The sequence below is a fragment of the Nomascus leucogenys genome, chromosome 19 (assembly GCF_006542625.1).
Source record: "Nomascus leucogenys isolate Asia chromosome 19, Asia_NLE_v1, whole genome shotgun sequence".
NCBI classification, from domain to species: Eukaryota; Metazoa; Chordata; class Mammalia; order Primates; family Hylobatidae; genus Nomascus; species Nomascus leucogenys.
This window is the reverse complement of record NC_044399.1, coordinates 16,027,465-16,052,613: the sequence shown is the minus strand read 5'-3', so window position 1 is coordinate 16,052,613 and position 25,149 is coordinate 16,027,465. Positions and strand designations below refer to the sequence as shown.

Here is a 25,149-nt window from a genome sequence, read left to right as displayed (position 1 = left end):
GAAAGCACATGGACACCAAGACTTAAAGGCCGGATGGAGAAAGTAGAAACTTGAGGGGGAACTTCCAGAGAGGTGAGAGATGAGGAAGGAGATGGGTCCCAAGCATCTCAGCAAGAAGGAGTTGATCAGCGGTGCCCATGACAAGCCTTCACCTACAGCTCTGCTCTCAGAGGGTTAGAGGGTCTTGGATGTTGTTTATTTAAATACTTGAGAATGAATTCTGGAGAAAGGAGGTTTGTAATCCAAAAAACTGACAGCCTGTTTAAGTGAATTCACTATCAGAACAGCCCAAATTTGACGTAACTTCTAGGTGTTCCATTTTACTTTCTAGAATGGAGTTGAAACCAACCAAGAGAGGAAGAGCAACTTGCCCAACATGACACTAAGTGAATGGTATCTCCAAGATGAGCGCTTGGGTCTCTGGGGCCCCTTGCCCTGCATGGGGTACCTTTCCCTTTGAAATTAGGCAGAACGGGCCTGGGTAGGCTAAGAGTGTCCACCTGCCTAGGTAAGAAGCAGGTGTCTCAAGCAGTTTCTTCATAAGCGTGTTCTTGATTTACCAAGAGAAAGGGGACAGATTCACTAGTGACTTCCCAGCGGTGGCCTGGGCCAGAGCTGAGCCCAGTTTGATTGCTCCCATGTCACTAGCATTTGAAAGTGGGGGACACATTGACTTTCACTCCCTAAAAAAAGAGTCTAATTTTGCCGTCATTTCTTAGGTACTTTTTGCTGCTGATGTTTATGGAAAAATTAGCTATGATGAGGTAATAGTCTATTTTAGAAAACTGAAATCAGATATTGAAAGAGCTATTTTAAACCTGCACTTAATTGTTCAATTCCATAATGGTTTCATGGTTTTTTTTTTTTTTTAGAATTCCCATGAATTGCCTTACAACTGGACTCTAGCAGCTTGTATTCCATGGGGAATGCCAAGCCCTTTTGAGGGACACCATGGTATTAATGATCGATGAGAATATTCAAGGCATTTTCTCATTTGAGTGCCATTACTTGTAGTGTTAAAACGTTTTGAAAACACATTTTAGCCATTAACTCATTTTTATTGTCAGATGAAAGTGCTTAATAGACTCACTCCACTTCAGTTTTCTTCCTTCATCTTGGAATGAAATCATCTGTTGGATTCTTGGCAATACATTCGACAACGGAACAGAAAACCTCATGATTTCATTGCAAAAAATGGCAGATGGAGCAGGGATGTGCACGCCCAGCCCTGCCATCTAAAATGGCTAACCTGGTTTAGCAAATACAGGCTCCCAGAATGTATGAACTGAGCTACCTCATTCCAGTGGTGCATATTTTTCCCCAGAAAAGCTGCTGCTTATATCATTTAAGAAATGTGCCTTTAGATGAGAAGTATTTTTTAACACCACCTATTGACGTATTGTAAGCTGATGATTAAATGGAAGTGGGTAGTTTGTTTTGCTTGTAATTCAAAACAGTCAGATGGTGTACATGTCATATACGGGGTTCTGTGGTGACCAGGAGAAAGCATGTCTGAGTCATCTGAATACTAGACATGTCAGGGCTGACACCCTTCCTCCTGGGACACCCACTGGATGCCAGCCGATGGTTGGGAGGAGCCAGAAGTGCTGCTAGCTTTGCAGAGCACTGTGGAACACATGCAAGCCTTTGATGTCACTGACAGCAGTGGCTGCCCTGGCTGCCCGTCAGGATTTCTCCAACTCTGAACTTGCTGATAAGCTTGAAAGGTAGATTGTCTTAATTGCCCTTCTAAAATCACATCCAGTCTCCAGAAACATTCCTAAAGCCAAAACTGGACTGTTTTCCTCTACTCTGTTTTCTTCTACCCTGCTGGGGAAATCTTGGGGCCCCATTATAGCTAGAAGGTCAGACTTACACGGTAAAACAAAACGAGGTAGCAGGTGCAGATGAAGGCGCTGGCCTGACGATGTGAGAGGCCAGGTCATGCTTGTAGCTCTGCTCCCAGCCCCACACAAGGCATAGCCCAGGTGCGTGTTCCTAGACTTCAGGATTTCAAAAGTCAGTAACATTTCCAAATAAACCTGGCATATTTAGGATATAATTACAACACCATTTTCCAACATAAATAAAAACCTTGTAACATAGAAGTGTTTGAATAACTTTCTGAAAGGCTCATGACGTAGGCTTTATTTTTCTCATTTTGCCTTGGAGGGCTTGGGAACCACCAGTCAGAACAATCCTAAGGATTTATTTTTCAGTGCTTACTACATGCCAGGCCTGTCCTTAAGTGCTGGGAATACAAGGAGGTGTAAAAGCAGCCCTGCCCCAGAAGACAGGGAGATACAGGAGAAAGCGTATGCAATTATGGTTTGCTGCAATAGGCACTGTCGCATGGCACACAAGGCATGTTAGGTGAGCAGAGACAAGGAGCTCACTCACAAGAGTGGCTTTTGTTTTTACTGGTGTAGAATAGAAGGGGAGGAGGGCTCAGGGGGTCCTTCCAAGGGTCCTGATTTTCACCCTGCTACTTCAAAGGAGGTGTGGGGGAAGCAATTGCCAAGAGCTGGTGCTTAGATGTCAGATAGAAGGGGATTCCAGTGACCCTGATCTGTCGCTGGTGAGATGCAGTAAGTTTCTGTCTTTGAGATTCTTTCTTTATCTCTGAAACTGGGATAATAGCAGTAACTATTTCATATGGTTGTTGTAAAAATTAAAATATGGCAATACATAAAGCGCCCTCCTCACTCTGGCCTGCAGATCATTAAGAATGTTAAGCAGACAGAGCAGCATGTGCAAGGGCCCTGAGGCAGTCAAGAGCGGAGCCACTGTAGGGACAGGATGTGCAGGGCAAGGCTGGAGTGGAGAGGGTGGGGTCCAGGCTTTCTGTGCCCAGTGCATGCATTTGAATGCATTCTATCCAACAGGCACTGGGGAGCCACAGAAGCATATTAAGCAAGGAAGTAGCATCTCAGATTTGTGATTAGGAAAATGGCTCTGCCAGCAGCATGGAAATGAGTAGAAGGGAGACAAGACTGGTGTCAGGAAGATCAAGTTGGAGGCTATTTGCAGGATACTGGCAAGCTCTGCCAAGGGTATGAATCAGGAAAATCAAATTGAGAAGGAAGGGAAGTGTGCAAATTTATTCTGGACCACCAGCGAGGGTGTCCTTATTAGGGAGCAAAGAGCATTCTGAGTTCATCATGTCTTAGAAAATGAACTTGATGTCCCATTTACTGTTTGTATTAATGGACAGAGCATGAGATTGAGAGCCACAACATCTCTCTTCTAGTCCCTTCTTTGACCCTAATGTGCTGTGGATTCTTGGACCCATCCCTTTTTCCTAAAATGAGAGCTTTAAAAAGATGACCCCAGTTCTAATGTGAAGTGTATTCAGATTAAATTTGGGGATTTAGGGGGGCCTGTATATTATGAAGTCCAGGACTCATCTGGAGGACCTTGGGAAGGACACTTACTATACCTGGTCATGGAGTTCTTATACCTGTAAAATGGGTCCAGTGATAACTTTTCTCCCTTTGACACATGCTCATACTGAAGATAAATGCAGTCAGACACATCTTTGACAAAGATGTGAAATTATATAAATATATGTTATTGGTGTATTCATGGTCAGTCTGTAGTTTAAATGCTATGTTGCCAAAAAAAAATTGGATGAGTCAGGACTTCCTTATTCCCAAAATGTTGTTATAGGTAATCTGAGTCTTCGATTTCTTAAAGCCTTTGCACCAGAGATGCTAAAGATTATAGATTCTGGAAGGTATTAGGTCATTCAAAATGATAAGAAAATCTATCCTTTCTGATAGAGGTCTTATTATCTGTTAGAGACGAGTATTATTGTCTTAGACTTTTAAAAAAATGTTAGAAAATAAACACTGGTAGGGCTGCTGTTGTATTGATTTATTTTCTCACCTTCTGTTCATTATTGATAAAAAGTAACATTGGCTTAGGAATTCTCCTTTCAAATAGTCATAATCAAAAAAGAAATCTAGGAGCTTGTGATCTACTCATGAAGGTTGCGCATTGAAATTTTGGTATACACAGGCAGAGGTCATCATTCACACTGCCCTGTTCCCTAGGCCTGCTTCCTTTGATATGTCTTATTTATAGAAACAAATGAATTTCTCCATAAACCACAGTCACTTCTTTTTAAAATAAACCCTGCTTGAATTCATTTGGTTTTATACTCTGGGAGTGCAGCTAATGCTATCAACTTATTTTTCTTCTAAACAAAAATAGACATGCAAATAGTGAAAAACAGTGTCTGTGTATATGAATTCTTTTCTTTTTTTTTTGAAACTGGAAATGTGACTAGAGAATTATTTCTTAAAGAGAGTCACGGTTTTCCACTGAATAGCCTCAAAGCCAACTCTCATAGAAGTGGTTTTGAACTGAGAGCCAAGAAAGTGGTCATAGAAAATACCATGAGTACATCCAAAATTGTCACCCCTTAAAGATGAGTGCCTCCCTTGGCAAGGGCATGCAGGCGGGCTTTAGAGGCACTGCTACCACTCCTAAAATGACTAGAGAAACACCCTTCTTCTAGACTATTTGGGGAAAAAAAATTTGAAGAACCTATTTCAAAATACTAGCGCAGTAAGTGAATCTTGAGGAAGAAATTCTCCGTTTTTGGAGGATTGAGGAGTCACCCAATGTGTATTCTGTGTTCCCTTCACACTCAGAATCCCCCCAACCCCCCTCAGCTGGAGGGCTTCTCTCAGCCAACCCGGATTCCCAGGATTCTTCACGTCTGGGTGGCAGCTTGCTTCTTCTATCGAGCAAACTCTTCCAGAAGACTTCACCCCACGTAGTTTTCTTTTCCTTCATTTCCTAAAGAAACACCTCCTTCCTGTACATGCTATTGAGTAGCACTAGTGTAGAGCCGACCCCTTTGGAATCTAATGGAAGCTATGGGCTCTCTCCCCAGAAAAAATGAGCATGTTCATTCAACAATACAGCACCCTACGCATACCTTCAGCTGACCACACTCTCTGAAGTCCCCAAGCAGGCGCCTCCTAGGGATGTGGAGCCCCAGGACTTCTACTGTGCAGAAAAGAGTGTAGTCTTCAGATTCACAGATTTTCAATGTCAAATGTGACTCTGTCTTTTATTTTCTTGTAGTATTTGAAAAATTGTTTAGCCATTCGAACCTCGTTTTTATCCCCCCAATCAATGTGATGATAATTATAGCTACCTGATGTTTGCTGTAAGGTTTGAATGAAATACAGTGTGTGAAATCTTCAAGTATAGTGCCACACACACAGTGGGCACTCAATAAAATGCTGATGTTCCTGTTTCTCTCATAAATTATAGTAGTAATAACTATAATTACTCTGTTACTTAATACATACCGGGGACATACTATTATTTTCACATTCAATTAATATATTTGAGTACTTACGATTTATCAGGAATGTGATACGTGCTTTTAGGTAGATTAAATTGTTTAATTTAACTCGTGCTGTTTCCCTAAATAGAATGTGCATCACCTGAATATGGAAACCATGTCTTCGCTCAGTGCATACCCCACCTGTAAGTGCCCTGGGGATTGAGTAATTCTCTCAGAGTAATTGTTAAAGGTAGCATTTTCATTAGAAAACCAAAGGAGGAAGAAGAAACTTGCCACCCAAACTTCAGATTACCTTTTCATGGGATAGGCATTGCTTTTTCCTTTTATTTTGCTGTCACCAAGAGAGTCAGTGTTGAGGAAGATAAAGCAGATCTCCTAGGACCGGAGCGGGCAGCCACCCCAAGTCCCCCACTTCAGATTGCTAGAAAATCTATGTGTTAACTCTTTATGCTTTGGCATTTATTTCTTTTCAGTAGAAGTATTTATGAACCACTTTGTTTGGGTTTTCTTTATTAGACATTTGTTTTCCTTAGACTTTGTGCTATATGACATGGGGTACACATAGACACAACTGTTTGGTTAAAAAGTAAAATCTGGCCGGGCGCAATGGCTTACGCCTGTAATCCCAGCACTTTGGGAGACCAAGGCGGGTGGATCACCTGAGGTCAGGAGTTCGAGACCAGCCTGGCCAACATGGTGAAACCCCATCTCTACTAAAAATACAAAAATTAGCTGGGTGTGGTGGCGGGTGCCTGTAATCCCCGCTACTTGGGAAACTAAGGCAGGAGAATTGATTGAACATGGGAGGCAGAGGTTGCAGTGAGCTGAGATTGCACTGCTGCACTCCAGCCTGGGCAACAGAGTGAGACTCTGTCTCAAAAAAAAAAAATGTTAAATCTTTGATGATAATCCAACTATTACTAAAAGAGTGACCACACCATTCATATTTTTTAAAGCATTTGTTTACGTTTGGGAATTTTGCATTGAAAATGGATTTTAATTTTTGTAGAATTAAAAGCTAGCAGAAGGCAAGAAATAACTAAAATCAGAGCAGAACTGAAGGAAATAGAGACACAAAAAAACGCTTCAAAAAATTAATGAATCCAGGAGCTGGTTTTTTGAAAAGATCAACAAAATTGATAGACTGCTAGCAAGACTAATAAAGAAGAAAAGAGAGAGGAATCAAATAGACGCAATAAAAAATGATAAAGGGGATATCACCACCAATCCCACAGAAATACAAACTACCATCAGAGAATACTACAAACACCTCTATGCAAATAAACTAGAAAATCTAGAAGAAATGGATAAATTCCTCGACACATACACCCTCCCAAGACTAAACCAGGAAGAAGTTGAATCTCTGAATAGACCAATAACAGGCTCTGAAATTGTGGCAATAATCAATAGCTTACCAACCAAAAAAAGTCCAGGACCAGATGGATTCACAGCCGAATTCTACCAGAGGTACAAGGAGGAGCTGGTACCATTCCTTCTGAAACTATTCCAATCAATAGAAAAAGAGGGAATCCTCCCTAACTCACTTTATGACGCCAGCATCATCCTGATACCAAAGCCTGGCAGAGACACAACCAAAAAAGAGAATTTTAGACCAATATCCTTGATGAACATTGATGCAAAAATCCTCAATAAAATACTGGCAAACCAAATCCAGCAGCACATCAAAAAGCTTATCCACCATGATCAAGTGGGCTTCATCTCTGGGATGCAAGACTGGTTCAATATACGCAAATCAATAAACGTAATCCAGCATATAAACAGAACCAAAGACAAAAACCACATGATTATCTCAATAGATGCAGAAAAGGCCTTTGACAAAATTCAACAACCTTCATGCTAAAAACTCTCAATAAATTAGGTATTGATGGGATGTATCTAACACAAACATATAAAAATTGTTCTTTTGAAAATTTAGTTGTCTCCCATAGGAATTTATATTTTTTAATCAGCTTCTACACTTAATTTTAATAATTCTTAGTTTTCTAAGCTTTAATAATATATATCTGCCTGATGTATATTTTGAATATGAAAAAAGAAAACATATCTAAAATACAGTGTCTTGCCTGTAGAAAGTATCTTTCAACTATTAATGCCCATAAGCATTTACCTGGTTATAGTTTAATGTGGAAAAGATATACATAAAGGACCATGAATCTTAGGACACCACTCTTGAAAAATAAAGAAAAATGGAAATCATATGGAATCATACAATGCTGGGGACATTAATCCATTTATTGGATTCCCTGAATATCTTAAACTATAAGAGGAGTTGTAAGATTGAACAATTATAGGTAACGTTTGCCCAGCCCTTTACGGTATATATGGTGCTTTCACACCCAGTTCATTTAGTCCTGAAAAGAGTTCCATCCAGGAGATACTATTATCATACTGTTGTGCAAATGAGGAACCCAAGACTCACAGCTACAATGACTTGCTCTGGAGTAATAGGCAGTTAGATGGTGCTTTATATTCTTGAGACTCTTTCAAGCACTCTTTTCTATGATCCTATTCATGTATTACTTACAGTACACACCTTTTTGGGTAAGATTTGGTGCTCAGAAAATACAAACAGGTTAAACTAGAGAAATCCAGCTTTTTTTTTTTTTGATTGAAAAACAAGGAAAAAGAGTCATGGCTAAGAGAGAGTCAAGACAAAGAGAAACCTCCTCTGTTTTCTAAGAGAAGAGCTGTTTCACAGTAGAAGTCATATTTGAGAATGAGCTGAGTCAACACATCATATTGTTACTTTGGCCTACTCTGCTTCAGATTCTCAAGACTGTGTCTTAATCCCTGTAAGTTAGTCCCAGCTTGCAGTGCCTGGGAAAATAGACCCAGCCAATGCCAAGGACCAGTGACCCAGATGCCCAGACACCTTCATTTCAGTAAAGAAGGGGCAGAGTCCTGGAAAATCTAGGTAGGGAAGACTTGCGCCTCTAAGAGCAAAAGGCCTCCCAGAGAGGACATGGATAAAAGGAGGACCACCTTCCAATATCACTCTCCAAAGCAGGAAACATCCAAATAAAGGATGTTGATTTTCAGGACCCCATCCCTTCATGAGTGCTTATACAACTGGTATATCCTCTCTTGTCTTTTCATCTGGTTGCCAAGACCTTATACAGTTTGAGTATCCTTTATCCAAAGTGCTTGGGGCCGGAAGTGTTTTGAATTTCAAATTTTTTTATTTTGGAATATTTATATCATACCTCTTAGTTGAACCTTCCAGATAGAAAAATCTGGAGTCCAGTGAGTATTTCCTTTGAGTGTCATGTCAGTGCTCAAAAAGTTTTAGATTTTGGAGCATTTCAGATTTCAGGTTTTTGAAATGAGAGTATTCAACCTGTACTCTCTGTCCTTGCTCCACTCCTACCAGACCCTCCCCGCAGGAATGCATTTAGATCTGAAAACTTCTATGTGCACCAGTGTAGCTACATTATGTCCCAGTAGGACTTCAACTTAGAAATGATTTCTGAAGAATGCCAAGGGAGTCATTGTGCATGTGTGTGTGTGTGTGTGTACTTGTGTGTATATGTGTGTGTGTCTAAAGTAAGTCTAAACTTTACAGTATACACAACATACTATATTTAAGTAATAAACTCAGATACTCATATTAAAGTCCTCCTAGGGAGCTGAGAGTACCTGCTGGATTGCCGTATTCCCTCTGATATAAGCTCCCATACCATAGGGAAGAGTCGTAAACTGATGTCCCTTGGGATAGACCCAACAGCAGGTCATTAGGAGGGTATCACCAAATAGAATGTAGAAGCCAGAACTCCCAGCCCTTCAGAGTACACCCCAACCAAGCTACTCTGCCACCCATTTGGCTGTGTAACCACAGCTCTGCCCATGGGAGCTCTGAGACTCAGCTCATCCTCAAATATGACTTCCTCTGTGAAACAGCCTCTCCTTTTAGAAACCAGAGGAGATTTCTCGTTGTCTTGTCTTGGTCTTAGTCATGACTTTTTTTCCTTTTTTTCAATTAAAAAAAAAAACTGTACTTCTCTAGTATAATCTGTTTGTATTTTCTGAACACCAAATATAGAAGGGGACACTTCTTTGCTTTGGCTATCCAGGAGCAAACGATAAGCCATCTCCAACAAATGTTCTGGATGGAATAGCTTATAATTCATCTATTTCTTGCCTCTACCTTTATCTTACTATTTCACTTTTACTCTCCTACTCCCCCTACTTCCATTATTTATTTGCATTCTCTAATAGTGCATAATAACCAGTTATTTTATTGAATGAGATAAAATAATAAAAAATAAGCTCTATATGAATTAATTAAGCTATTTCACGAGTACTATGGTAATAGCAATGTATATTTTGTATTCACTGACGAGCTGCTTGAAAAAATTGGAGAGTAATCTGTCATGCAGAATATGGATGAGAAGCCTTTCCAAGTGAAACTCTGGGTCCAATTAAAAATAACTATGATGTCTACTAGGTGACCATCTGTGTGATGATGGACCAATTCACTTTGCAGATCCCCCTAAACCAGAAGACACGCCCATGAATACTTATCAACCTTGGAGTGAGGCAGTAAGCATCAAATCATTTGGCCATAATGAGATGAAACACTTGTTTTCTAGGTTCCTTGGGACTAGACCTGTACTCTATCTCTACAGTGTCCGCAGTCATTGTTCTAGAGGTCCTTGCTTGAGAGGTGACACATCTAGAATCCTGAGAGTTTCAAGTAATTAATTTTGGTTGATGTTAGAATGATGTTCAAAAATATCTGATGATATCAGCCAATCCACTGATATAACCTTTTGAAGACATGGAATTCCACAGCCAATATTTAGACATACTTTTTCATGTGCTTGTTTCTATCTGTTATGAGTTTCAAAGGCTTGTTATATCTTCTACTCAGGTATGCTGACAGTAAAATCACATACAGGACAGAATTTTAGGAGGAAGCCCAATCCATGCAGGTCTCTTATGACACATTCATAGCACAAAACTAAGAAACCTAAGAATATTTAACTTCCATTAAAGCACTTTGTATGAAAGTCAGTACTCCTACAAACAGTAAAATCATCTTCCTACAAGAAGTGACTCCAGACCTAATCTGAAATTTTTCCTTAGTCTGGAAACAGATCATTTCCTAGAGACCCAGGAGGTTAGTGAATGCTGCCCAATGGCAGGGATGGACTCCACCAGCCCAACTTTTAATTTGGCAGAACCTACCTCACACAGGGTTTTGCTCAAAAATATCTTAAAAGGAAATGGGCGTAAAGGCAGGGAAGGAATGGAAGAATGACAGAAAAGACAATAATCTTTGTGAAGAGAGAAATATGGTGTTTGCTTTCCAGTGTGTGTGTGTGTGTGTGTGTGTGTGTGTGTGTGTGTGTGTGTTTGTGTGTGCATGCCCAAATATATTCCTACACCTCAAGGTGGGAGATGTCTAGGATGCATCTAGCCCAGCCTTCTGCCCCACACATAACTCATTTTTCCAACGATGTTGAGGGCTGATACAGCATTTTTCTGCTTAAATATCACCAATGAGAGAAAACTTACTATTTCACTAGGCAAGTCACTTAATATTCAGACAACTATAATTTTTAGAAACTTTTTCTCATCATTTCTCTGTTAGTCTTCTCTTTCTTAGCACAACATATGGCCTATTATAATCCATCTTTCATAGGCTAATCCTAAACAAGCATTTGAAGGCTGTTAGGATAATCATGATGATGATGATGATGATGGTGACTACCATCATCATCAATAGTAAAAGCACCTAATTCTTCTCGAGCACTTCCTGTAAGTGCTGTGCTAAGCATTTTATACTTTTATCTCATTAATTCTCACAACTTGATGAAATAGATCCTTTTCAAAAGTTTATTTTACAGATGAGGAAACTGAGGTTTACAGAGATGAAATCTCTTGCCCTGGATAACAGAGGTAGTAGAAAACAACTGGGATTAGACACCGGCCGTCTAACAAAGGATAGACTACTTAAACAGTCTGTCTTCTGATTTCATGTTAGTGATTTATATTGGGGAGTACGTCTGCAAATGTGTGTTTTCCCAGCGGAGGATTATGGAGGCCAGATTCCACCACTTGCTACATATTCTCATGCGCAGAGTCATCCTTTTAGTGCATTCTTCTCTCGCCACATCTTGCTTAGAATGGTGTGTTTTTTAAAATTCCTTGTATCAACATAAATATTGTTGGAAACTGTAGCCATAGAAAATTGAAGCCCAGCAGTTTCCTTGCACCAGTTCAGTAATTTTTCAAAATGATCCTTCACAAACTGAGATATCTGAGGCACAAGAGTTCACTTACAGCAGAGTTAGAGGAATGTCTTCCCAAGAATACAGTGCCCAGCATCTAATTGCTCCTCCGTAAATATGTGTTGAATGAATGAGTGGATTGATGACTTCCCTAAGAAGATAGTTTAATGTCTAGAGCTGAGAGCAGTAGAAATTTTTCTGTTTATTAGAAAATGCCCTACATTTTAGCTATTCTTTTTATTAGGTTGAGACTGCTGATATGTAACAGGCTTGTAATTTTCTGTTGATTTGACTCATCTTTGCAGATGTCTTAGGCTGCAATTTTACTGAGAGTAACTTTTTGGGCATTATGCCTTTTCATTGTTAAGCTTCCAGAAGTATCCAATCTCATTACCATTGAAATATCAGATCACAAGATCCTCTAACTTGCCTGGGAGCCACTCCTCTGAGAAATCTGGCCTGTTATACATGTTAAGAGGAGTTCCTGGCAGTGTAAATATATGTTTCTAAACTCTATTCCTCATGAGCTTTCAGGAACTTACTTTTTTGGACAGGTATTTTTAAAATGCCCTCTTTGTTGTCTTGTCCACTGATGTGACATGTGCCACATCTATCCAAAGGAAACAAAGCAAAGCCAAAACATTTGCTGTAAGGATCCAGGGGATTAGGAAAGTGGAAGGGAAGCACTTTGGAGAATATTCCTAAACTTTGTCTCCTATAATGAAAATACCTGATTCTTTTCATAGACTATTCTTTATTTTTTTATATGGTGAACGAGATATGGACTACAGGTGTATTCTCGAGAGATTGTAACACTTCTATCATTGTCACACTTTGTATGACATGTCCCTAAGTTTTAGAGACCCAGCACCTCAGAGATATTTATCTGTCACCAATTTAGAAATGAGTTGCTATGTTATTGCTCAACCCCTGGGTTGGAGATGCTCTCTTTCTGGTCTTCAAAGGTAGCTATGGGGGGACCCAGGGATATTCATGCAAGTCTATTTTTTTATGTTGCTAATGGTATTTGGTTTTGTGTTGCCTTTCCTAGGTTTGCTGGGATGGGAAACCTGCTCAAAGTCCTTACCAGGGAAATTGAAAACTATCCACACTTTTTCCTGGATTTTGAAAGTAAGTTCCAAGAATTATAATAATGGAAACATTTTTACATTCCTTATAGTTTGTTGATAAGGAAGTTGTAACATAAAGATTTTATATCATAGTTGAATCAAATCCAAAGGTCACTGTATTAGTCTGTTCTCATGCTGCTAATAAAGACATACCTGAGACTGAGTAATTTATAAAGGAAAGAGCTTTAATTGACTCACAGTTCCACATGGCTCAGGAGGCCTCACAATCATAGTGGAAGAGCAAGGGATGTCTTACATGGTGGCAGGCAAGAGAGAGCTTGTGTAGGGGAACTCCCCTTTATAGAACCAGCAGATCTCGTGAAACTCCTATTCACTGCCATGAGAACAGTATGGGAAAGACCCGTCCCCATGATTCAGTTACCTCCCATCTGGTCCCTCCCACAACACATGGGAATTATGGAAGCTACAATTCAAGATGAGATTTGAGTGGCGACACAGCCAAATCATATCAGTCACTATGCATTTTTTTTCTGAAATCATTTCTAATGTCATTTTCCTTCTTTTTTCCCTAATTTTTAAGAAATCCAATGGAAAATGTGTTTAATGTACCCATGGCTTTCTTTGATTTTTAGAAGTGATCAACTTTTGTAGCCCTAGCATAAATAGAGGATCATTTTAGTCTTTGCTTTCCTTTTGAAGGTCGTAAGCCCACAATTATTAAGTGCATACAAAGGAAAAAAGATGTGAAGAAAACCATCATGTATTTTTCCTAAAAGTGTTTATGAATTGCTGTATCACATTCCAAAGAAAGTACTAAGGACAGTAATTTACAAAGATTCATATAAAACAAATATTGCTAAATGTGAAAGAAAATCATGATCAATACTCAGAAATAAGGCTTACAGAACATTTTTAGTATTTCCTTTGTTCTTTACATATTATTTGATTGTACAAACCATTTCAGGATTTTGACGTATATCCTTTTTATCCAAAAGGTTATGTTTCTCTTATCAAAAACTTTAAGTTTTTCTCAGGTGAAATGGCTTAAGAATCATGACTGAAAAAAGACAGAGACTTTTTCTTATTTTTTGATTGAATATATTGACAAATGAGAATGAGTACATGAATGAAGAACATTTATGTTTGCTCAGACTAAGCTCATGTTTCTTCCTTAACTCTCACGTTCACCCCTTTTCAAAATTCCAGTTTCACAATAGCAAGCACAGTTAAATGTCTTTTTTTCCCAGTAATCACCATCTGTTGCAAACTCTAATGTGCTTTAAACTTTAATTTTTCAAGTATTTTATCTCCATTAAAAATAAAAATTGGAACTTCCTTGCATATAGATTAAACCTTCTAACAGAAGTTTGGTTAGGAAATGCTATAAGACCCTTCTAAGGTGCACTAAACCTAAAGTGTAAGCTCCATAGGTGTATTTTTTTTTTTTTTTTTGCTGTCTTTGGCAGGTTTTAAATAGCCTCTTGGAAAGGAAAAGTGTCCCCAAAGCTCGTATGTTCTGAAAACACATTTAATCTAGTTTATAGTCAATGAAAGATGCCTTGCTTCTGATTTAACTCAGCGTGCTGTGTTCTTATTGTTTGGTTTGGTTTGGTTTGGTAAGGGGTTTAGCTAGAGGCAGAGTGAGTTGATATATCAAACAAATGGGCTTTTTTACTGGTTTAACTGGTTTAGCTAGAGGCAGAGTGAGTTGATATATCAAGCAAATGGGCTTTTTTTACTGGTTTAACTTTTGGTATTCCTCTAAAAAAAATACACACACACAACACACACACACACCCCTACACACACACATATATGTTGTTAAAAGAATGGTTTATTAATTTTTTTAAAAAGTACAAAACAAATTATCTATAATCTTACCACCCTTCTTTTACTATTTACATGTTTAATTGTTCCCATCCATTTCTTATCAGATGCATTTTACATTGTTGCATTCAGTGTGTACAAAGGCCAAAATAGTGGTAACGTGTCCCATTTATCCACAACTGTGGGGGTGTATAAAGGCCTGGGAGTAGGAGACTAACGTGCTTGTTCTGTTTTGGAAACCCTAAATTCCATATGCATCTGTGCATGCTCATGTGTACCTCCCAGAACACTTGCATGTTTAGCTGTTCTTGGAGTCTCAGATTTCCATGCTTCCAGAAAGACCAGTGTTGAGTTCTTGGTCAAGTCTAATCTCAAAAGCCTTTAAAGTGATCCAAGTAGAATTTGCAGGGATTTAAAACTGGTTTTCAACTGTTATTCTCCTGAGCATCAGATTTCTGAGTCTATGTTCAAAAACTCCATCCCCCACCGCCATAGCACGTAGGGAGGCGTTGAGAGGGGCTTGAGGACACCCCCACCCACTACTACCAGCGTACTCTGCTTTGCCCAGTCTGGTACTTTGAATATTTTCTTAATGCTTTATGTAAAGAAAGGTCATGGTGGCTAAACAGAGCATTTAGAAGTCTCAAATTTTGATGATAGTTTATGGTACTAAAACTCCATTTGTCGATGTAATTTCCTCAAGAGGAAGAAGTGTGGACTGGATTCACATGTCTGGTGGCTTATTCCTGGGACTAGCGCTATAGTATTTAAGGAAGATATAGAACTATAAATTTATAAACATATATAAAATCCTGCTTGTTTTCTCATCAGTCCTGTGGAGAAGATTAACTTTATTCCACTGAGACTCTGAGAAGATAAATAACTAGGGTGAAGTCACACAGGAAATGACTAGGAGATCAAGATGGGAACACAGATCTCTTTGGCGCTCCTCCTCCCCTGGTTTTACTTCCCCTAAGTGTTCACCACCAGTAGCTTCCTAGAAGAGCTACGGCAATCGTTCTATCCCTGACCAGAGAGGGACATCTTAGTTGCCTGCAAACTAACACATTCCATGGAAAAAAATTTTTATCTTGAAAATCCTATTTCCTAAAGATGATTTTCAAGAAATGATGGTGGACTGGAGGGGTAGGGAAGGTGGGCTGCTATCATGATTTCTCCTCGAGTCTCTGGATTTCAATTCAGTCCACTAGGGCATGTTGAATATGGTTGTGAGTGTACTTGTAAGCCACTCAGTGTTAGGGACACAGAAGTAAACAAGAGCAGTCGTTGCCCAGTGAAGTCTCAGGCTAGAGTGGAGGACAATATAGTCACTCAGTTTAAGATGAAATGAATAAAGGACTTACAAGAGTACAGTGTGGCATGAGAGTAAGGAAGGAAAAAGAGCATACTTCTAGTTTCGGGAAACAGAAGGCTATGGAAGGAATTGGAGAAGTCTTCTTGCAAGAGGTGGCATTTGGAATGGGCTTTAAAGAATGAGTGTTTTTTCTACAGGCACAGATAGGGAGAGTTTTTTAGCAGATGGAAACAGTATGATTAAAGGCATGGAAACTGGAATAAGAAGGGCATGTTTGAAGAACAGCAAGAGGTCCGATTTAGACAAAATACCAAATGCTTCCTGGAGAGAAATGGGGGATGAAATGGAAGGCTGGCTTTGGTTAGACCATGGAAGGTAAGGCTGCCAAGCTTAGGAGCTTAGGGCTAGATGTCCAGCACTGGGGCTCACCTCCAAAGAGAATAGCTGACATCCCTGACAGAAAACCAGAGAGCTGAGCAGATGGGAACATTAGGCATGCTTATGTTTAAAGGGGGCTTGAGCAGTCCGAGGATCCATGAGAGAGGTCAGACTGTAGAAGAAGGAGGACATTTTACTAAATTGAGATTCCTGGAGGCAGGGTCTGGGCCCCCCTCAGTTTTATGACTCAGCACTTAACCCATGAATGAATCTCAGTAACAGTTGCTGATCCCATGAGGGAACAGAGTGAAGCGGGCTCTATCCAGGCAGTCACAAGAGCACAGGTGATCAAGAAGGAGGGAGTGTAAATGGATTCAATGCTGCAGAGCTGTCAAGAAGAATGAAGCTTGAAAAGGGACTGATGAATTAGGCAGTGAGTGGTCCAGTCACTAGTGGCCACTAGGGGAGCAGATTCCGAATTTGTTGCTTTGAATATAGAGGCTGGATTGTAAAGAGTTAAGGAGGAAGAGGTGGCGGGAAGGAGGAAGGCTGAATAGCATGTAGTAACAACTTTAATGAATTTGGCACCTCTACTTTGAGTGTTAAATATTCTTTTTGAAGTTAGTGATAGAATATAATTGAACTGGGTCAAACAGATATAATTAAGCTGGGTCAAAACAATACAAAATTAGACACATCTGTCCTTAGGTTTTCCTGTTGCATAGCTCTGATTTAAATTCTCATCTGACCTTTACAGTGCATTCTATATACTTTGTATTCACATTTCTCTACAACCACTTAACATCTTCTTTATTGTTGTTTGTCATCCCTCTATTTCTTTTTCTTCTCTCTCTACTTCCTTGCCATGTCTCCATGTCCTCTTTGAAGTCTGGGAGACAGGGAGGAATGAAAGATTAATGTAGCAAACTAATCTTTCATGAGTGATGGCTTCAGTTTGCAGGAAGAAGTATGTCTGAAGTTCTACTCAAGATTGTGCAATCAGACCCACCATTATGGCACCCAACATGGGCAGCAGGCATTAACCTTTCAATGAAGTAGTTTCAGTAATTCCAAGGCTGAAATGATCATTAGAAACATCTTGTGAACCTTCTTTTTATATGATTACCTGAGACTCACCTAAAAAATCAGATTCAGTTGTTTAGTCCCAAGAATCCATTTTTTCCCACATTTCCAGGAGCTTCTGATGATAAGCTGCTTTGTGAACCACCTTTAATTCATGCATCTAGGTGAGGATACATAGTTAGTGTTTACAACAGAGGAGCTAACCCATGCAACTTTTTGAGCTCCAAGATCCGAAGCTTGGATTGGAAGATCTCCAAGTTAGGTAGAGGTTCAAGTATATTCAAATCTATGCATTCTCACTTCAAGTAAACTGTTTTTTTAATCATCAAATAATTTGATATATCAAAGATTTCTTTGGGATCTGAGTGGACATTTCTCCAAAGAAAATAAACAAATGGCCAAGAAGCACATGAAAAGATGTTCACTATTATTAGTCATGAAGGAAATGCAAATCAAAATGACAATGAGATCGAATTTCACACCCACTAGGATTGTTCTAATCAAAAAGAGAGATAATAAGTGTTAGTGAGGATGTGAAAAAAATAGGATTATCATACACCACTGGTAGGAATGTAAAATAGTACATCTGCTTTGGAAAACAGTCTGGAAATTCTTCAAAAGGTTAAACATAAAGCTACCATATGACCCAGCTATTCCACTCCTAGATATATATGCAAAAAAAAATGAAAATATATGTCTACACAAGAATTTGCACATTAATTTTCATAGCAGCATTATTTATAATAGCTGAAAAGTGGTAACAACCCAAATGCCCATCAGCTGATGAATGGGCAAATAAAATGTTATATCAATTCAATGCAATATTATTGATCAACTAAAAAAATGAAGTACCGATATGTGATATGACATGGATGAACCTTGAAATCATTGTGCTAAGTGAAATAAGCTAGTTACAAAGACCACACACTGTTGATTTCATCTATATGAAATGTCTAGAATAGGCAAATTTGTCGAGACAGAAAGATTAGTTGTCTAGGCCCGGAGGTGGGGAGAGGGTTGGAGAGAAGTGAGGAGTGGCTGCTAATGGGTACAGCCCATTAGCAATGGGGTGTTAATGAAAATATTCTAAAACTGATTGTAATGATGGTTGCACAACACTAAGAATATATTTTAAAGTGTTTACTTATGCACTTTAGATGGGTGAATTGTATGGCACTTGAATTAAATCTCAACAAAGTTGTAAAATTTTTTTGTTTTTAAAAAAGGATTCCTTTGGAAGATCCAATTCTTTTCTTCTGGCTAATGCTGACGTTATTCCATCTTCACAGAATATATTATTTCTCTTATTTTCCTGATAACTCCACTTTTTAAATTTTATTTTCATTGGGACATAATTTACATGCACTAAGATGCACTGGTTTTAAGTTCACATTTTAGTTGGTTTTGACAAATGCCACACTCTATCAAGACACAACATATTCATGTCACTCCAGAAAGTTCCATCAAGCCCCTTCCCAGGCAGTCTACCTACCAGACCCCAAAAACAGCTACTGATCAGGTCTGACTTATATTGTAAAAGACTAATTTAGCTAATCTATAAGTTATTTAAGTTCATATAAATAGAATCATACAGAATATGCTTTTTTGTATGTTTTTCACTCAATATAATGTTTTTGACATCCAACCATGTCATTACATGTATCAATAGTTTATTTCCTTTTTGTTATTGAGTACTCTTCTGTTGTATGACAATTTGTTTTCATTTTCCTGTTGATAAACATATGGGCTATTTCCCGTTTGGGGCTATAATTAGTAATTGTGCTATAAACATTCTTGTAGAATATTTGTGGGCATTATATTCCTTGGGTAAATACCTAGGAGTGGCATTCCTCGGTGATAGAGTAGTTATATGTAACTTTTCAAGAAACTGAAACAACACAATATACCCTTGTAAAAAACTTATACGTGGCATATGTACCCACTGGATTTAAAATAAAAATAATAATAATAATAAACGTGCTTATACATACAAAAAAAAAGAAACTGTGAAACAGCTTTCCAAATGAGATGTGCTATTTTACATTTCTGCCAACAACTAAGCAACTCCAAGTGTTCCACATCTTCTCCAACATTTGGTATTGTCAGTCTTTTTCCCGTTAGCTGTTCTAGCAGTGGTGGGGTAGTATCTCATGGTGTTTTTAATTTGCATTTCCATAATAACTGACAGTGTTGAGCTCTTTTTCATGTGCTTAATGTATAGTTGCTTATCTATTTAAGAAAATATCTTGTCATGTCTTTTGCCTAGTTTAAATTAGGTTGTTTGTCTTTGTATTGGTAAATTGTAGGAGTTCTTTATTGTAGTTTGGATACATGTGAGATATATCTTGCGAATATTTTTACATAGTAGGCTTACCTACTTATTTTCTTAATGATATCTTTTCATGAATGGAAGTTTCAAATTTTGATGTACAGTTTATAATTTTTAAATTTTATGCTAAGCACTTTCTGTAGTCTAAGAAATTATGACCTATACCAAGGTCACAAAGATATTTTGCTTTGTTTTCTTCTGAAAGCTATATTGTTTCAAGCTTTACGTTTAGATCAGTGACTGATCTTCAACTAATTTTTGTATATGTTGTGATAAAGGTATAAGGTTTATTATTTTTTCATAGTCTATAATATTGTAGTAGCACAGGTGGATTGCTTTAATGTCCATTTCGTAAATTTGCTAATTGTAATATGTGTGATATGGGCTACTTCAGGACTCTCTGTTTTCTCTGATTGCTCTATTGATCTACCTTCTCACCAATTAATACCAAATATAACAAATCATAGGTCTTAGAGTCAAGAAAGAGTAAGTCTTTTAACTCTTTTGCAAGATTGTTTTGGCTATTCTAACTCCTTTACTTTTCTAAATAAATTTTCTAATTAGTCCTTAGTTTCTACAACAAAAAATTCTACTGGGATATTGATTATAATTGCATCAAATCTATGGAACAATTGGGGAGAATTGCCATCTGCTTAATATTGATTTTTCCTATCTATGAATATAGCACTTCTTTCCTTTTATTTATATATCATTTAATTTTACTCACTAATAGTTTACAGTTTTTAATATAGAAGTGCTGCACATCTTTTGTCAAATATACCCCTAAGCATTTTATATTTTGACTATACCAGCCTTTTTATGGTTAGTGTTTAACATGGTATATATTTTCCCAGTCTTTTGCTTTCATCCTGTTTATGTCTTTATCATTATAGTGTGTTTCTTATAAACAACATATAGCTGGTCCTAGCTTTTTCATCCAGGCTGATAATATCTGCCTTTTAGGCTGAGCACAGTGGCTCATACCACCATACCTTTGGGAGGCTGAGGCTGGCAGATTGCTTGAGCTCAGGAGTTCAAGTCCAGTCTGGGCAACATAGCGAGACCTCATCTCCACAAAAAATACAAAAATTAGTTAGGCATGGTGGCATGCACCGTAGTCCCAGCTACTCAGGAGGCTGAAGCAGGAGGATTGCTTGAGGCCAGGAGGTGGAGGCTGCAGTGATCTGAGATCACACCACTGCACTTCAGTCTGGATGCTAGACTGAGACCCTGTCTCAAAAAAAAAAAACAAACTTCCTTTTAATTGAATATTTAGTCCATTTACATTTAATTAATGTTTATATATATGTTTAATTAATGTTTGTATTTGAGCTTAGTATTTGAGTCTATACAATTAATTATTGAATTACATTTAATCCATGTTTGTATTTGAGTCTATCTTGGTGTTATGTCTATTTATCATATTTGCCTTCTTTTTTTCTTCATATTTTTCTGATAAATCAAACTGTTTGGGATACTCTATTTTGGTACTGTATTTTGTCTTTTCTGCTGACTTTTTAGTTATGTCACTTTTTGCTTGCTTTAGAGATTATAATATACATGATTGTGATCTGCCTTCAAAATCTATTCTTTACATAGTAAAGAAATTAAGAACTTATCACAGTGTACCTGTAAATTAACACCTTTTCACTTTGTGCTTTTGTTACATATTTTGCTTCTATATATGCCATAAACTTCTCATTGCAATGTGTTTTTTATTTTAAATTGTTAATTATCATTTAAGAGTGTGTGTGTGTGTGTGCACGCGCATGCATGTGATTTTAACAAGGCCTTTATATTTACTTGCATATTTATTTACTTGTTCTGGTGTTCTTCATTCCTTGTCACATAACAAGGTCTCTCTGGTGTCATTTTACCCAAGTCTAAAATACTTATTTTAATGTTTCTTTTAGTTCAAGTCTATTGGAAACAAATTCTTTGAGTTTTTATTGGTCTAAATATATTGCTATTTAATTTTCATTTTTAAAGGATACTTACATAGAATTCTAGATCCACAGGTTTGGGGGATTTTGGAGTTGCAGTTATTGTTTGCTTTGTTTTTCTTAAAGCACTTGAAAGAAATGATTCCATTGTCTTCTGGCTTTCATTGTTTCTGATGAGAAGCCATTTTTATCATTGCTCCCCTAGATGTAATATGCTTTTCTCTGGCTACTGTCAATAATTTATCTTTATTTTTGTTTTGTAGTAGTTTGACTATGATGTGCCTGGGTATGTTTTCTTTGTAATTATCCTGTTTATGGTTCTCTAAGTTTCCTGGATCTATGAATTAATACCTGTCATTAATTTTGAACATTCTTGCTTATTATCTTTTCAAATGTCTTTTTCTGTTGTTTTCTTTTTCTTCTTCTTCTGGGACACCAATTGTATAAGTAAGTTGATTTGACATTGCTTCACAGATCTCAGATACTCTGTTCTATTTTTAAAATTCTTTTTTTCTTTGTATACAGTTTGTATAATTTTTATTGGTCTGTCTTCAAGTTTACTTATACTTTCTACTAATGATAAACTTATCAAGGAGGTTATCATTAGTAAAAACCACGTAATGTGGAATTTTTCATTTTTAGCATTTCTGTTTCCAACAGCAATTACTTTTGCACCAACCTAATAAATAGTTTCAATGGATTTTCTGAAATTTTCCATTTTTACACATACATTATTCAACATTATAGATTCTTTAACATATTTTTATAGTTATTTTAGGATCCTCATCTATACATTTCAACCTCTGGGCTATCTCTAGACTCTATTATTGAATCTTTACTTTTTTGGTGATATTTTCCTGCTTTGTGTTTGGTAATTTTTTTCCTTTGCTTTTTTTGAACAAATGCCAGGCAGCAGAACAGTGATGACTGATGTGAATAATGCGTGCACTCAGAAAATCACATGCCTTTCCTTCTGTCAGTCCACTAGTGTGGTTGAGTCCATCCAAACTGGATCTGGGCTACACTGTTTCTTGTTATACCTGGTTCACTGTAAATTTCAGATATTTGAGGAAAGGATCAAAGCAGGCCGTTTACCAGAGCTAGGGATCTGAAGAGTTTGTCTCAGTTTTCACTGTCACATTTTCAGGCTTCAGAAGGCCCTCTAGAGCACCTGCTTCTGAGGATGGCTTTTCTCAACCTCCTCGGCCTCACCAGGCAGACAGTTGTTCTTTATTTACTGGGGAGTGGCTGGTGGCTTTCTCTTCATTTTCTGCTCTGTCTACCACAGCAGGCCTGGCATGCTGGGCCCTAGAGGGCACCTTCCCAATGCTCCTCCCCTCCCGCAGTCATAGATGATCACGCTTCACCCTTAGGTAAGACTGAGAGTGTAGGAGCATTTCTCTTGTGTATCTTCCCCTACCCAGAGGGTTTCTTTTTTAAAATCTTTTTTCCTTTCTTGTTCTCAACTTCTTTTGTTAGCACTTGGTGAAGGTTCATGGAAGAGACTTTGCGGGTTGACATAGACTGTCCTTCTGCCTGGAGCTCCCAGGGACTCTTAGCTTTCATGACACTTCACACTCTTCCTTTTACAGTGTGTGAAAATGTCAGCTATATTCTTGTTACCTGCATTTATGGCAGCTTTCTCCTCTTACCATTTCTCTGTCAAACTTGAAATCACTGTGGTCTCACATCTCCTAGGAAAGTCTTGTCACCTTATGGATTATAGTTCATTAAGGACTTTTGCAACCTCAACTTTCTTATAGTTGAAAATAACAAGGATTTTGTAGAGTATATAACTTGTTCTCTTGTTAGGGTGAGAGCAATACTGTTTGTGAATTTTACATCTCTTTAAAAATATGAAAATGTGTTACATATTTATATATAAATGTGTTACAGATATTTATCTAAATTAACATTATTTTGTATCATCAAATATATAGTATGTATAGATATTTCTCTGATTTTCTCAAATGGCATTTAATAGGTTTTTTTTACTCTAATCAGAATTGAAATGAATTCACACAATATATTGGATTATGTTTCTTTTCTTTTTTATTATGGTAAGAAGACCTACCATGAGATCTACCCTCTGATCGGATTTTAAGTGTATAATACAGTATTTTTAACTATAGGCAAGTTGTTGTAGAATAGATCTCTAGAACTTATTTATCTTGCATAATGGAAACTTTATACCCATTGATTAGCAACTACTCATTTTCCCTTCCCTATGCCCAGGAAACCACCATACCACTCTCTGTTTCTATGAGTTTGACTCCTTGAAATACCTCATGTAAGTGGAATCATGCAGTTTGAGTTCTGCTGTTACTTGTTTATTTTGCTTAGCATAATATCCTCAAGGTTCATTCATGTTGTTGCATATGGCAAGATTTCCTTCTTTTTTTAAGACTGAATAATATTGCATTGTATGTATAGTCTACATTTCCTTTATCTGTTTATTTTAAATGGAAACAACTCAACACTTTTGGCTCAATTTTTCACGTTATCATAAAAGGGGTATTCTCATGCTAAGCTTCTGATAGTTGTGGTGTGAATAGCTGCAAGTTTACATTCTACTGGAGGAGGCAGACGTGATGACCAACATCAATAATGCAATATTGGTAAATGCTGTAGCAGGGACACGACCTGAGCTCTAGGATTCATAGGAGAGAATAACTAATTTCATCTGAGAAAAGATAGAAGAGACAGTTGCAGAAGGACAATCCTGGGAAGATTTCCAAGAAAGGGTGAAATAGTAGCTTCAATGATGCCATATTTTACATCTTCCTTTCTGAGAAACTTTCTTAGCTTCCACTTAGGTTGTTCCTGAAAAAAGTCTCTACATTTAATGCCATTTAGCTCTCACTGCATGATGACTTTTATTATACTGTTTTACTAAATTATTACTGATAGTTTGTAACTTTCACTTTAGGATGTCAGTCTTATTTTATTAATTACTTCATCCCCCACATCACCTGTCACTGTGGCAGGCATATAACAAGTACCCAATAAATGCTTTCTGAATCTAATGATCCTGTCCTCACCCTCCTAAGGTCCTTGAGGACAGGAACTTTATCATTGAATCCATATCTCCCAGAAGTGTCTGGCATCATTGGCACTTAATAGGCTGTATTAGTCCATTTTCATGCTGCTGATAAAGACATACCCGAGATTGGGCAATTTGCAAAAGAAAAAAGTTTGATGGACTTACAGTTCCACTTGGCTAGGGCAGCCTCACAATTATGACAGAAGGCAAGGAGGAGCAAGTCATGTCTCTTACATGAATGGCAGCAGGCAAAGAGAGAGAGCTTGTGCAGGGGAACTGCTCTTTACAAAACCATCAGATCTCATGAGACTTATTCACTATCACAAGAAGAGCCTAGGAAAGACTTACCCCCATGATTTAATTACCTCCCACTAGGTCCCTCTCACAACACGTGGGAATTCAAGATGAGATTTGGGTGGGGACACAGCCAAATCATATCATTCTGCTTCTGGCCCTTCCCAAATCTCATGTCCTCACATTTCAAAATCAATCATGCCTTCCCGACAGTCCCCCAAAGTCTTAACTCATTTCAGCATTAACTAAAAAGTCCAAAGACCAAA

General features: G+C 37.9%; 1 protein-coding gene across 3 annotated transcripts in view; it reads left to right on the top strand.

Annotated features, from left to right (window-relative positions):
* Positions 1 to 25,149, top strand: part of FAM49A (family with sequence similarity 49 member A) — a 110,686-nt gene that overhangs the window by 59,498 nt on the left and 26,039 nt on the right. For all 3 annotated transcript variants that reach the window (XM_030799617.1, XM_030799619.1, XM_030799618.1), the window contains exon 3: positions 12,632 to 12,711. In XM_030799617.1, coding sequence (XP_030655477.1) covers positions 12,642 to 12,711 — 70 coding nt within the window. In that variant the 5' untranslated portion in view covers positions 12,632 to 12,641. The remainder of the gene's footprint in view (positions 1 to 12,631; positions 12,712 to 25,149) is intronic.